The following is a 15316-nucleotide window of genomic DNA, read 5'->3' on the forward strand; positions in this document are numbered from 1 at the left end:
CCTGAAGCTGTGTCAGGGAGCTTTGGTTGGATATTCGGAGGAATTTCCTCATGGAAAGGAAGATTAGACACTGGAATGGCAGCCCAGGGAGGCGGCGGAGTCCCAGTCCCTGGAGATTTTAAATAAAGACGGGACAAGGCACTCAGCGCCATGGTCTGCCTGACATGGTGGCGTTCCACCACATGTCAGACTCGATGACCTCAGAGCTCTTTTCCAGCCTAACTGACGCTGTGATTCTGTAATTCCTTTCTTTTTCACTAGGCTGGGAAGCACGCACAGACCAACCACCACAGCACACTGCGCGCCCGGCAGCGGGCACGCCCCGCCGCCTCCGAGCGAGGGCAGGGCGGACATGGCGGGCGGGGCGCGGCTTCACCCACGTCACGCCCGTCTCCCTGGGCCTTCCGGGCTGCCGTAGGAGCCGCTGCCCATCGTCTCCCTCAGGGACCGCGGCCCTCGCCTCCCTCCCTGCCGGGAAGCAGCTCAGGGAGCAGCTGCGTCGGCCCCCGAGCTTCCCCCGGCGGCGGCGGCTGTGCCGAGCCCGCGGGGCGCAGGTGGGTGCCCGGGGCCGGGGCCGTGCTGGCAGCCCGGTGCCAGCGGGGCACTGGCGGTAGCCCCGGCACGGGAGGCTCCGGAAGCGCTGCTGGGGAGGGATGAGGATGCCCGGGCCCACAGGGATGGAGCTGCCGTCCCTGAGGGTTTGTTCGTGACGCTGTTTCAGTGCTTCCCCTCGGTCAGCCGCGGCGAAGTGTGTCAGAGCTGTGCTTGCCTCGTTTTTAGGGAAAATTGATGTGTCCTGCTTTATTATCGACCCATTCTGACAGCCCCCTGTTCGTTCCGTTAGCAATTTGCCTTATGAACCTGGTTGCTGCATCTTAGGTCGCGCGTCTTACTTCTCCACTTGTTTTATTTCACGTAAAACTGGCCTAAGAGGGTGACATTTTATTTACAAAAGCTGAGGCTTGCATTCAGGGCGTTTCTGGGGAAATACCCCCGTTGTTTACTCCAGTGAGTTTTGAGAAAGTCCCTTTAAACTCATACCGAAAGTGAAATTGCCTCAGGAGCTCTTGTGGCGTTTATGGTTGATGGAAGAGTAAGCCACAAATGTTTTTGCTATGGATTCTAATGCAGTTTAGTGATGGAATTTATTATAAGTGTTAGAAATGTTACATATAAAATCATAGGCTTCATGTTTGTGAAAGCAAAAGTTTTATTTTTAAAATAGAGTGTTAGTAGGAATAAGTTTAATTGGAGACTGCAGTGGTGCTTTCTGTTTTGGTAGATTAATTAGAAATCACAAACTTACCAAGCTACAGTATTGATAAACCATGATAAAATTACCATTTTATAAATGTCACCTGTATTTCAAATTCTTAGTCTTAAGCATAGATTGCAACTTTAAATTTTATCTGGGTGACCCAAAACCATGAATAACGTTTTTTGCAAATGTTAAGTAGAATTGTGGCTATAAAATGGGTCTTCAGCATAACTTAAAAGTGGGAAAATGATGGTTACAGGCTGTTAATGAGAATTCCCTGGTATGTTTTGGGAAAGGGGGAAAGCTGCATTATTAGCAATGTTTTGAAAATTGAGTGGTTTTGTCACTTTTAGCTTTGTAAATGCCATTGTTTGCCTTGGCTCTCAAATAACAGCAGGAAAAAGAATGTGTGTTTGTCTCTGCTGGTTTTGACAGACACTGTGCAAATTACAGCAATCCTGCTGGAAGGGTTGTTAAACCATCCACTTGCCCAGTTCATCCCTGTGACTCCTCTTTAGGGGAAACTGTTGTCAGTGCAGCTTGCAGGGAATTCTTTGTATCTCAGTAAAACTGGCCTTGAGGTAAGGCTGATAGGTAAACTTACCACAAATTGAATATTTGCCTACTTTTTCCCCCCCCCCCAAACAGTGTTTTTCTGAGCCAGGAGCAGCTTTTGAAACTGGGGGAACTCTTCCCTGTTCTCCTGAGAGCTGTGTGCCAATAAAGAAGAATGAAAGATGGGAACCACTCTGAAAGAAAAGTGAAACTGATTAATTGAATTTCATGGCCCCCTTAGTGCATGTATGCCAACATTTTAAATGCTTTTCTGTATAATTTAAAGGACATTTCCCAAGTTGTGTCCAAGAGCCACAACTCTCCCATGCTTTATCATGCACCTGGAGTTTGTTTTTTTTCCTGTTGAGATCTCTGCACCCAGCTTTCATTGCCCTCTGTGTGCCTTCCCTGCTTTTTGGGATGTTTGGTTTTTCCCCCAGGGTCATGCTGATTATCTCAGTTTCTTGCTTTGTGTGAGCTGCATCAGAATTGGTGGATCCAGAGCAGGGCAGAACAACTGAATTGTCAATTTTGATGTATTTTGATGCAATCCCAGTTCACATGAGGGGATAGGAAGAGATTTAATTTGTCTGGAAATGGCAGGGGCCTTGTAAGTTATCCCTCCTCTGATCCAAATTTCACCCTCTTTTCAATTATTTTTCCCCCATTTTTTCTCATAGTTTGGCCTCAGTTTCCCCTCCCCACCAAGATGCATGGAATGAATTTAATACTCATCATTTATTGCAGAATTCCAGAATGTCACTTAGACTTCTTGAAAAGCAGAATATCTTGCTACAGGAAAGCTATATTAAAGGATTGTTTCTTTTTCTCTCTTTTCCCTTCCAACTGTACTTTTATTTTAAAAGAATGGCACAAAAGAAGTATTTGATAGCAAAACTGACAAGCTGCTTAAGAGAGGACAAAATTCAGCTATGGAAACCACCATATACAAATGAAAAAAAAGAAGCTGGTGAAGAGATGAAGGTAAATATTTTCACTGAGTTGATGTCATACATCTTCCATGTCAGACTGCTGGTGCATTTTCCCTGTTTTTCTTGTCATTTTTTCAGGAGCTTGTAGAAAAATATTCATCCAAGCTGAATATCAATAAGAATGATACAGAGAATATGCTGGAAGAAATACGGTGTAAAGCAATTGAGCGTGGGACAGGAAATGAGAATTTTAAAGTGACTGGGATTGCAAGACTTGATATCTATCTGCCTCGTAGAAAAGTGAGTAACACTGCAGAAAAGTTTGCATAAATAGCTTTATTTTGAGGTTTGAGTAGGTTTACTTTGAGGGTTTTTTAACTACAACTTTTTCAGGTGTTTCATATGAGTGATCTGTGTCAGGTATAAAAAAATGGGGAGGGGAAAATTACATATTTTAGTTTCCCAGGTATATGGGAATATCATGGCAAAGGAGTATAATATTGAGCAAATGAGTAATTTTTCCCTTTAGGATTTAATGGCAAATAATCTTTCAATTAAGAAAAGTAAATTAGATTTAAGTGTCTATTTCAATTTAATTCCTTCTGATGTAACTGCTTGTATTAGCAATAAAGAACAGATGTATTTTTTCAGCTGTAGAATACCTAAAGTTGATTCAGCATATTGATGTTGCTTGAACTTGGAAATGAGGAGCAGGATTTTCTGTTGTGATGGCACTCACCTGTTCCCTTCATGGATTCATAGAATCACAGAGTCACAGGATCATTAGGTTGGAAAAGACCTTCAAGATCATCGAGTCCAATCCCTACCAACCACCACCTTGTCAACTGAACCATGGCACTCAGTGCTTCTTCCAGATGTTTCTTAAACACTTCCAGGGATGGAGATTCCACCCCCTCCCTGGGCAGCCCATTCCAAAGCTCAGCCTTTTAGAGCAGGCTCCTAAAATCTTTTCCAACAGAGAAGTGAATTAAGTTTTGCCCTTTTAGAGTCAGGTTTCAACTCCTATTTTCACACATAAAATACTCCTATAGTGAAAAATAATTACCTGGGCTAAAGGGTAGAGAGTTTTAAGTGAATGCCATGCAGTTAAAACAACCAAATAGTTTCATAATTCTACTTTATAATGCTGCTGGGCAAATAGGGGAACGAATTAATTTAAAATTTCAGTTTATCTATTCTGGGACCAGAGACACTAATAGGAATTAATCATAACTTAGCCAGTCACAGGTGAGTGGCATAATTGCAAAGCACAGTTAAGATTGGAGGTGCATAATTAAATTAATTTAAATTGTTTGGCTCTGAATTTAGATTTATTTAATTCTGAATATCCTGCTGTTATAATGCTTATTTTTAGCATTATAGCAAGTACAGAACTGGAAATTATTACTATGTGCTTCCAGCCATAACCTTCTAAATATGATTGTTATTTGGAAAAGAAATGTTATTGTAGAACAGTTAATTAAGAAAATGTCCAGAGTATATTGGTATCATGCTTTTCTTTCCCTCTTTCTTTTCCCCACCCAATATAATTCCTACAGAGCAGGAAAATCCCACTGGAGACCAGTCTGTTCATCACAGGCAAAGAGCTCAGATCCCAGTAAGTGCAATCACCCTTTGTGCTCCTCTCATGACACACCACCCTGTCACAGAGCATTTTAAAAAAATGCAAACAAACTCACTTTTTGTTTGATTTAAGCTTTTTCTTAGCATGAATTCTCTGAACAGGATGTCCAGTGTCCCTGTAGGGCAGTTCTTCATGGGAACAGCTGTGGTTTAACAGATGGAAAACAGGAAGAAGATAGTTCTGTGTAAATCCCCAGCAAGTACCAGTGTTCCAAGTCTGTAACCAGGCAGATCCTCTGAACAGTGAACATGACTTTTTCTTTTGTGTTTTTAAGCCTAAAAGAATCAGATTCTTTTCTGTTTTGTTTTTTCCCTTTTTGTATCCCAGGTTTCCTCTATTTAGTACATAAAGCTCTCTGATGTTGTTATTTTGCTTCTAGCAGCCTTTTGTAGCAAAAATTTTAGGCCATTTATAAGCACTTATTTTTAGGTTTTATTGCTATTGAAACAACAGTTTTGTATAACCTTAAAAATTAATGTTCATGGATGAAATTATTCATTTCACAGGATAGCACAGGAATATGCGTTACAAGAAAATGCTGTCAAAATAATCATAAATAAGAAGCAGCTTGATCTGGGTATGTATCTCTAGTTAAAGATACTTTCATAATAATTTTCTTGTTTTCTGCTTCTCAGAAGAAAATTTGCCTTGCAACTCTATTAATTTCAGAAATTTCCAAAAAACAGTTGTTATATTTGTCAGTTTTTGCTTTACAGGAAGTGTATTAAATTATAATAATCCAAATTCTTAAATAGAATTAGATCAATTAAAGGAATACTGTAGTGAATGTAGAAAATCCCCTTTTCTAGTGTTGAAACACTGAAAATGCACATTTAAGAGAAACTCTAAATTTCTTCAAAATCCTTGTTGTATAAGAGCACTTACAAAAACTTTTTGTAATGTGTTGCCCATGCTCAACCTGTCAGACATGTGGGAAGTGATGATAGAGCTTTTTCTTTGCTGATGGCCCTGGAATATATCAGAATTGGAACCACAGAATTGACAGAAGGAACTTGGATTCAGTTCCCAGTTTCTCTGTCCTGTACTCTGGTGGTATATGATCCTGGACATGTTCTTATTGCAGTTTTTGCCTGAAGATCAATTAACTGAAATAGAAATAATGGTATTAAAAAAAAAATCCAAGGAAAGAAACGTACCAGTCACTTCAAAAGCACTTTGGAAATGCAAGACTGATTCTAAATTTTGCTGACTGTGTCAGTCAATTTTTAGGGGCTTTGACTGAGTTCTCAAGTCTTGCAATTTCAGTAGTTCCAGTAGTTGAATTGTATTAATCACACTCTATTTTGCAGGTAAAACCCTTGAAGATCAGGGTGTCACACACAATGCCAAAGTGATGGTGCTTCAACTGGAGCAGAGTGATGAGGAAACCAAAAGGAAAGTTCAGGAGGAAGAGCTTCAGTGTAAGAAAGAAAAAGAAATAAATGACAAGATGCAGAGAACTAAGAAGGGTTTGGAAATTCTAGCAGAGAGAGGTAAGTGGGCTTGTTGGATTGGGGAGGGAGGTGGGTGTTCATTAATTTTTGTGCATCCACAATTACATTCTCACAGGCCTTTCAACATAGAAGAGTGCCTATACCATGGCTGAATTTCAGTTCACACTTCTCTAGGTTTCTACCTACTTGAAAACTGGATTTTATTTTGGCTTAAAACTTTTTTTTTCCACCATTTTCACACAAGTAGAATGCTACAAAAAACTTTGGCACTTTGAGAAGGATATAATATGAATCAATAGTTTAATTAGCACTTGGCAGTTAAGGGACTGATGACTTGTGAGAAGCTTTAGATTTATTGTAGACAAAAGCACAGTGCATAATGTGTTTTAAGTCATTAAACACTTTTTTTTTGTAGTTTAGCTATGGCTGTGTGTAACCATGGTTTCATTGTGCAGAGCAGCTCATTTGTCACTGTCATCTGCAACACGGCTGTGGTGTTCTCATTCCCTTGGGATGTTGATTCCTGGCAACTGTGGATTAAGTTAAAGGGATAGAGTTAATTTAACAGTAATAATTCTTCAAAATGAGGTTGTGTTTGTGAGCTGCAGTGCTTGGTGGTGAGTTTAAATCACTTCTCTATTCCATTGTTTCACAAATCCACAAGAAAGGAGCTGTGAAGCTGAGCAGGTCACGAATTCCTGCCAAATGCAGAAACACCCCAACAAAGCTTCAAAGCTGGTGACTTCTGATTTCTTACCACAATGTCAGATTTTGAACACATGACAGAAGTGTTTGCCTTTTTTGGACTTCAGGGGTGGTTTAGACCTCAAATTTTGAATCCTGAGTTGGGTCTCTTTACATTTTTTTGCCAATGCCAGGGTAAAGAGCAGAGTCTGTAATGGGCTCCCAGGCTGAAGGGTCTGTGAGAAGTGCAGTGTGAGTTTAACAATCCTTTTGTTTGATGTGAGAGAAACCACAGGACAGAAGCTTTTAATCTCAACAAACTCTTCCTTAACTGTCTTTTGTCTACAAGAAAATCATCTTTTCATTGTAAATCAAATGGAAGTGAAAACAAAATTGGTAGTTTGATAACAAGCATTAAAGATGTGGGGAAGGAAAATACTGAGCTGTATTTTTTTTCCAGCTTTATCAACTGTGCTCAGTTGTATTTTTTAAATATTCTGTGCTTCAGTTGATAAATCATTTCAAATGCTATGTTGTGTAAAATGTAAGTGTTTTGTCTTCTGAAAAAAATTAATTCTTTATAATTCATGGAACTTGTGATATTGTGTCTAAATTTCTGCATGCACAAGGCCTTTTCCACAGTGATCTTCCTAGAAGTTCCTCATGTTTACCTGGCCAGAGCCACTGTTGGTATGTCCAGAAAAACAGACAATGCAGCCTTTATATGTAATTCTGGAGTTTTTTGTTGTTTGCTGTTTTGTTTAACAACATAACTACAATAATCTTATGGCAGCAGAGTTGCTCTGTTGAAGGTAGTGTTTAAATTTTAAACTTTTTTATATCTTTCAGAGGAGTACTTGGATCCAGACTCTGTCCCATACCTAGATATAGCTAATCAAACTGGAAGGTCAATTCAGATTCCTCCTCAAGCTAAAAAAGTAGGTGAAGGCATCTTACAATGCCCCTAAGATGGCTCTTTAAACCTGTGAAACATTTAAAATATGGGATTGAAAGACAGCCAGACTTTCTGGGGATGTACCCCTGGGCCCACTAGATGTTTGTTTAATACAAATAATTTTGAAATACAATTGAAGTAGAACTCTATAGGTGGGGATATTTCAGTCATCTCGGACAACCTCTGATTCCTGATCTCATTGCAGGTCTAATCTGGCACTGACCCCTGTGTGGTCCATATCTTACTTTGGGGTTTAAGACAAGCTTTAATTTTGTTCATCTTAGTGCCTGTTACAAATTTTGGGTGTCCTAGAAAGGCATGAAAGTAATTTGTTTCTTAGGCCTTATTTCCATTTGTAAACTTGTTCACTTAAAGCATCCAGTGATGCTTTAAGTGAACGAGATTTCATCAGTATTGATCGAGGATCAGAGGAAATATTGCAGGTTGTTTCTATCCAGAATTATTACTACATTTTCATTTGTTATACTGCAGGAGTGTTTTCCTGACACATTCAAAATTTAATTTTTAATTCTGAGGCTTTTCAGGAGGTGAATTCTTAAGTTTTGCAAGAAAATTGTGATAGCAAAGCAAAACAAGTTTGGTGCTGTCAGAAAGTGCAGCACCCAGAAAAATGCTGAGCTTTGTATCACTCACCATTGAGAATCTCTCTGGGGTTGCATACTTAAAGCGAGCTTGCTGCAGCATTTCCTGTGCCAGTAACATCTGTTGCTTTTAACTAGACAATATCTGACATTATCAGATGGGAGAAAAGTGTGAAGCAGTGTGAGATAGCACTGGTCTTACAGAACTGATACAGTGGTGTTTTTCTAGGGAGAACAAGGACTCTGTTGGATTACTTGGATATTTCCTTTTAGCTTTTTGATTTGGGGAGGTGCAGTCAAAAGTCTCAATCTGTTTTTCTAGGCACTTGTGCTGGCTATGGGTTACCATGAGAAGGGCAGAGCATTAATGAAGAAAAAGGAGTATGAAATAGCACTGCCATATTTGTTGGATGCTGATAAACACTTCTGGTAAGAACATTTTGAGTCCTTGTGTCTGTCTTTACTGTCAGCCCATAAAGGAACAGCACAGCCTCTACCTGTGCATATAAATCAGGGCCAGTTTTGCCTGGGGTTGCTCCACACCCCCTCTTGCAGATGGGAAGCAGCAGATAAAGCTCTGACTTGCAGTGACAGGTGGCTTCATGTAGAACAGCTGAAACAGATACTGCCACTGGGCAAGTTAATCTTTCATAACAACATAAACAGAAACTGTCAGTATTTTTGTACCGTGTTATAAATTGCATTAGCTTGAGAGACAGTTACGGATATTTGTTTGCAGTTGCTCCTGTGAAGTAATTATTTCTTGTAAAAGGTGGAGCAGATAGCTGAGGTCAGTAACCATACCAGGGCTTCTGCAAGTAAATTCATTTCCTATCAGCTGTCAGAGCCCTAAATTGCTCTTTTGAGATCCCAAAAGTAATACTGTCCCTCTCTGTTTCTCATCTGTGTGGGTGTGCAAGGAGACTGGCACAGTTCTCAGCATGTTCATGTGCACTGAGGCAGTTGGTCAGTCCTCCCAAAGATTACACAGGGTTTAATTCCATTATGCTTTTAGAGGTGCCATATTAAACAGTAGCCACAGCTCATTTTGTTACTGTAATGCTTTAAGATGTAGCCTTGGCATCAGTCCTGTGTTTCAGTGAATGGAACGGGGGATCAGCATTTCATTCCTGTTCCCCTGGCATCAGTTTCCTGCCTCAGATACAAAGAGTGTGCATTTCTCCAATATGGGTATGCACACTTCTAATGTTGTTTTATAAATGTTAAAAAGTGGTGGCGGGGAGGGGAAATAAACAACCCTCTTCCATAAAAAGAAGAATTATTTGTTTTATTTTCCAGTGAGTGTAGCACAGAGCTGCTGAACACGGTTGATAATTACGCAGTGCTGCAGCTGGATATAGTGTGGTGCTACTTCCGTCTGGAGCAGCTGGACTGCCTGGATGATGCAGAGAAAAAGCTGTCCACAGCACAGAGATGCTTCCAGAGGTGCTATGGAGAGAACCATGAGAGGCTTATTGACATCAAAGTATGCTGGGTTTGACTTAATTAGGGTGGGATTTTTTTCTACATGTATTCAGTTACTGTTCAAGTATTGCAAGACAGGCTTTTAGAAGCCCAAAGTTTTCCTGTGTATCATCAGCCTGTTTCCTGGTTCTGTGATTGTCAGCACAGGGGAAACATTGGGCCTGGCAAAAAGGTCATGGCAAACCTGTGTTTATATGCACAGACCTCAGCAGGGGTCTAGGTGTGGTGCTTTATGTCCACACTGAGTGTGACAAAGCCCAGACTGTGTCTTCTCTAAATGTGTAGAGTGTTCTGTTGAAATGAACGGGTGTTCTACCACATGCTTCTGTCTACACGCTCCTGTCTCCTTCTTTAAACAATTCCTTAGGGAAGCTATGGTCGGGAGAAGGTTTTATTTCTACGGCTTTACCTCCTTCAAGGGATTGGGCACTACCACAGTGGCAGAGAAAAGGAGGCTGCAGAGTACATTCAGAAGGTAAGACATCTTTAGGTAAAACTCTGGAGTCCTTCACTGCAGCCCCTTGGTTGGGGTTCCCTCTGGAACCTGTTCTGGAAATGGGGAGGCATTTTTTGTTTGTATTTTAACTGTGTGAGTGGTGTCATTTGTTCTTCCTATATCCAGGCATCTACTTTGTACGGAGAGCTGTCCATAGATCCTGATAAAGTGGATCGCCTGTCACTCCTGGGCTTCTCGGAGCAGGAAGCTCGCCTTGCCCTGCGAGCATGCCACGGGAATGTGGAGCATGCTGCCAATCTGATTACCAACAGGAGAGAGGTAAGGGCAGTGAAAGCATTAAATCACAGATCACCTGAGTTGGGCCGGAGCAGTGTGGTGCTGAGTTAAGGACTTGGATTATCCCACTCTGGCACTGTTGGTGTAGCTGACAGTTGGATGTGTTGGCACAAGTTTGAAACCAAAACTTAATGCACTAACAGAGGAAGCTTTGTCTCAAAACAGATGGGACAAGAGTGCCAAAGACCTGTGGTTGTACAACAGAGGCCCATGGGAAGGCTTTGCACCAGTTTTTGCTACTCAGCAGTGATATGGGAATAAACCACCAGGACCAAGCTGACACTCCCAGGCTTGGCTGCCCCCTATTGTGGGTTTGTACTTGGAAGATCTAGGAAGGAAAAGATTTTTTTGTGCTAGAGTGGGTGAAGATAGGGCTGTCCAGATCTGAAGTGATGTTTGGTAAGCTGAGGAGGCACTTCTAGACTTCAGACAGTGAAATGTGGACAGAAAAGCCAACTGGCTGAGGGAAGACTGAACAGAACTCCCTGGCTCCCTGCCCAGTTCTGACTGCCTGTCTTTGGCAAGTCTTGTCTGTGGGCCCATCTGCCAAATGGGTTTGTCACTTACCACACAGGGCCTGGAATAGCTGTGATGGCACCAGATCCGATCTGCAGAGCGGAAGTGTGGCGACAGGGCTGGCTCATGGAAATGTAGCTTTATTTAGGAACGAGTGTCTGTCAGCACAGTCTGTATTTACAAAAAAAAAAAAAGCATTTTCCTCAAGAGATTCAAACTTGAAGCAAAAAAATCCAAGAAACTCTTCATGCACGGGCTATGTGTTAAAGCATTCCCATGCACAGTGAACTTGCAGTGTCTGTGCTCTTGCAGGAAAAGGCGCAGATCAGGAGGGAGGAGAGAGCTAAAAGGCGGCGGCGACTGGAGGACATCAATACCCTGAAAAGTATGGGCTACTCAGAGAGAGCTGCTCAGATAGCTCTTCAAAAGACACGAGGAAACCTGGACCAAGCCTTTAAGGTAAGTGATTTTTCAGTAGAAGTAGTGTTATACAAAAGAAATTTGGTTGGAGGTTTTTTTATTATTTAGTAGATTCTTATTTTCTGTAGTCTGCATTTTTTAGTTCATAGCTCCCTTTTCTGAACTGTAATGACTGAACTTGCACTTCCTGACCCAATAAATCAGATGTCACTTAAGTTGGCTGAGGTTACTTATGTCAACCATTGGACTGCAAACACAACTGTGCTGAGGACTGTTGTAGCTCTGTTGCTCTATTCTGATCTCTCTCTGTTTTCTTGCAGTTTATTCTTGACAATCCTGAGTTACTCTTGGAAGATGATGATGATGATTCTGTGGCCATGGACCAGTTTCAAGTTTCCCAAGAAAGTATTGAGCAAGTAAGCTAGACCACTTGCTTTCTTGTGAGTTAGTTGTCTTGTTTCTGAGTTGTGCTTGCAAAGACAGCAGATTTTCCTGAAGTAAAGCTGTACAAGTATTCTTGGACCCGTGTTCATTCAGGCTGTCACACTCCAGGGTCTGGCATCCACTCACTCTTCATAGTGAAGTCACTGGGGCTAACATGTACACACTTTGTGTGTACTTCCTGCCCATTGCACCAACCTGCCATGCACAGATGTGGAGGGAAAGTGTGTGCACTGTAATGCTCCATCCCAAAAAAGACAGCAAGTGAGAAATTTATTCAAGTCTCTAAACTCTGCAGTGCACAAGGGAAGGAGTTGGAATGTGTATTTCTCGTGACAGGCTGTCTGACAAGCTCGTCTGTAGTTAAGAGTGGCTGTGTTGTTGATGTCAGGCAAGAAAACTGTATTGCCTATGAAAAACACATGCACCCCCCTGATACACTGGAGTGCTTTGAAGTTTCCTTTTGAAAACAGAAAAAGAATTGGTCTGGTACTAGACAAGAGCCTCTTGATCCTGCTCAACATCCTCATGCCTTTAATAGGTCACTGCCCTGTTGTTAACTGTTCCAGTAAACCAGTCAGTGTCCTGGAATTCCTGGCATGCAGTGCTTTTCTCTGTGAGAGGATGACTGTCAGCTGCAGAGTCAGATTCCTGTCAGACCCTGGTGTCAGATGAACTTGGATTTCCCAGATTTTCTGTATTATTCCTTTTTCCCCCCTGCAGCTGACATACATGGGTTTCAGCCGTGAGTCGGCAGAGCAAGCTTTAAAGGTCTTTAAAGGGAACATCCACGTGGCTTCCCAAACCCTTGCTCATTATGGGGGTGTTCTTCCCCCTTCACTGCTGCTGTCCTCAGAAGGGTCCAGTCCATCAGAGGAATCCACTTCTTCCAAGGACCTGCTCACAGAGTCTGCAGGTGAGTTTTGCATCCAGGCTGTTCTGGCTTTTGTAGGAAATAGTTCATCAGTTTCTGCTGAAATCATGGCACAGGGCTGCAGTAATGCCTCGGGCTGCTTTTATTGGGAGCACAGTTACAGGAAGGCAGCTGTTGTTCCCTGCAGTGACAGCCAGAAAGGGATCACAGGTGACAGGTACCAGCTACAGGCAGGTGCAGCCCAGGAGAAAAGGTGACATCAGGGTGTCCTGGGCAGGGCTTAGGAGTTTATTCCTGACCTGTGCTCTGCAGGTGGCTGGCCTGCCTCCATACTCCTCCATCACGTCCCTTACAGATAGAACCATAAATTATAACTTTCCACTTAAAAAGAAGAACCTTGCACATACTTTTTCTGTCGTTACTTGTCAGAGCTGTAGTGATCCCTGCTGTATAATTAAAGGCTTTCCTACACCACATTTAAATAATAAGGAAAAATGGCCTTCCTGCCCTGTCCTTTGCAGAGTAATTTTAAGAGGTGGTTGTGCAGGAAGGGGCTGGTAGAACAGCCATGCTGGTGAAACAGGGAGAGCACCAGCTTCTTTCAGTGGTGAATTCACTGCTGCTGCTTTTTATTGGAAGGTTCCTCTAGTTCACCAACAGATGAAGACATGGAGACTGATGCAGTCAATGAAATCCTAGAGGATATTCCTGAACATGAAGAGGATTATCTGGATTTAACACTCGAGGAAGAGGAGCAGATAATTCATGAATACTTATCCTATATACAAGTACCGCAGCACTAAATCCCATTAAATCTACTTCAGTTATATGTATTTACCTTGTCAAATTGAGTTTGGATTATAAATGCACCTTCAGCTTATCTTTTACTAAGGGCCTTGAATTCCATCAGACTATAGTTGGAATACTTAATTCCTGCTTATTTGTAACTCTGCTTAAAGCCTACATTTGTGATACATTGTAATTTATTGTCATAGAAAAATAGAAACATTTATTTTCAGAAGAAAATTTAATAGAACTAAACTATATTTTTATTGTGAAATAAGTTAACTCACTTAGTAAAGAAGCATTTCTATACCATTTTAAAATACCAGCTTTAAAAGAAAAACATGAGTTTGTAAACGAGAAACCTTAGCTCATGAGGCTGTAGAGGTGTATCAGCTTTCCAAGTTTTCTTCTGAAAGATTTCTAAGAGACATTAATGTATCTGTTGTGCATGGGTTTATACCATGTTCTGCTTGTCCCTTCCTACAGGTGTTACACAGGCAATAAAGGTAACTCTGTGCTGCTTCTGCCTTCGGTGAGAGACCTCTGTGCTTTGTTAAAAAAGTGGGAACTACCTGGCAGGGCCTGTCCTGGGACTAGGGGAGTGATCTACTGGAATTTCCTTTTATAACTAAATAGCCACTTTCCCTCAGCTCTGTTTAACCTCTGCAGGTGTGTGGCTTAAGGCTGATGGATTTCTGGGGGATTACAGGATATTCTGCAATCAGCTGTTGAACAGAGCTTGGTTCAGGTGCTGTCTCAGTAGTTGTGTCCAGCTCCAGCGTTCTGAAGAAGCATTTGGGGGTTTCTGTAGTTTTATAACATCACTTTTCCTGCCGTGTAAGCACTCCTCTGCGCCGGGAACAGACATTCCTCTGCCTGGACGTGGTTTATTCGTTTTCCATGGCTCCACGCTCTCGGTAGAGGGAGCCCAGGCCCCGTCTGGAGCCGGTGGGAGCCGGGAAGCGGCCGCGCTCTCCACTTCCAGCCAGAAGATCGACCCTGCGCGTGTGACAGTGTCTCCTCAGCCGGCACTCACCGGCCGGGAAATGAGGGCGTGAACTGCTGCACGCTGCAGGGAGCAGGGCCTTGGCCTGCGGGGTGACTGCTCAGCTCCAGCCCGGGGAATGAACGAGCTGCAGCACAGGCTTGGGTTCTGTACTGATCCCTTCAGCCAAACACAGCAAAAACCAGGCAGTGATTACACTGTTGAGGAATTATTTGTATTTCGTCATTCTCTATCAAGGCAAGTGCTGTAAAAATTGAATGGCTTTGTATCTCTATCCTGAAAGCTGAAGCATTTCCAAAGCCAGCAGTATGAGCTTCAGCACCCATTATATCCTGTTTTCTTTACAGGCCAGCACTGAGGAACCCCTGGACAAAATGCAGAGTGAAAACAGAATAGAGAAAAGAATTTAGAATTGAAAACATGCAAGTCATGGATGTAGTTTTAACAAGAAGGAGGAAGAAACACAAATTTGTTCCTCCCTTCTGAAACCTCCTGGCATTGGCTAGCCCCTGGGCATGCACTGAAGGCAGCATTGAGCTGCACATGCAGCAATTCTCTTTGAAGTGGCTTGCACAGCAAACTGGCAGCGACAACTTCAGAAGGGAAGGTTTGTCCTTGGGGAATTTAAAATTAGCATCATAACATGCAGTGCTTGTCAGAGCAGCCATTCATCAGTGATGTAACTCTGCCAGAGCAGTTGTAAGTGATCAGCAGAGCAGGAGGCAGTGGCTGAAAGCTCTAAGTTAATTTTGACCATGCATTCGGAGGCACTGTGATATGTTTAGCAACAGGCAGAAGTGGTAATGACTCATTAATTCCACTTTTTGAGATCTCTCTCTGCTGACTGCATGTGCAGCTGCTGTGTGCCCAGATAGGCTCTTGTGTCTCACGTTGTGTGTGTGAAGTTTAA

At 42.2% G+C, this 15316-nt stretch overlaps 1 protein-coding gene across 1 annotated transcript; it reads left to right on the top strand.

Annotated features, from left to right (window-relative positions):
* The first annotated feature begins 362 nt into the window (after window positions 1–362).
* On the top strand, window positions 363–13927 carry NUB1 (negative regulator of ubiquitin like proteins 1). The gene is made up of 15 exons (XM_030943950.1): window positions 363–554; window positions 2680–2797; window positions 2884–3045; window positions 4305–4363; window positions 4897–4967; window positions 5701–5883; window positions 7378–7466; window positions 8408–8514; window positions 9385–9571; window positions 9938–10045; window positions 10193–10345; window positions 11192–11338; window positions 11620–11715; window positions 12464–12656; window positions 13254–13927. The coding sequence occupies exons 2-15, from the start codon at window positions 2681–2683 to the stop codon at window positions 13415–13417; spliced, it is 1836 nt and encodes a 611-aa protein (XP_030799810.1). The 5' UTR covers window positions 363–554; window position 2680; the 3' UTR covers window positions 13418–13927.
* Window positions 13928–15316: the final 1389 nt, after the last annotated feature.

Source organism: Camarhynchus parvulus, chromosome 2, assembly GCF_901933205.1.
Source record: "Camarhynchus parvulus chromosome 2, STF_HiC, whole genome shotgun sequence".
NCBI classification, from domain to species: Eukaryota; Metazoa; Chordata; class Aves; order Passeriformes; family Thraupidae; genus Camarhynchus; species Camarhynchus parvulus.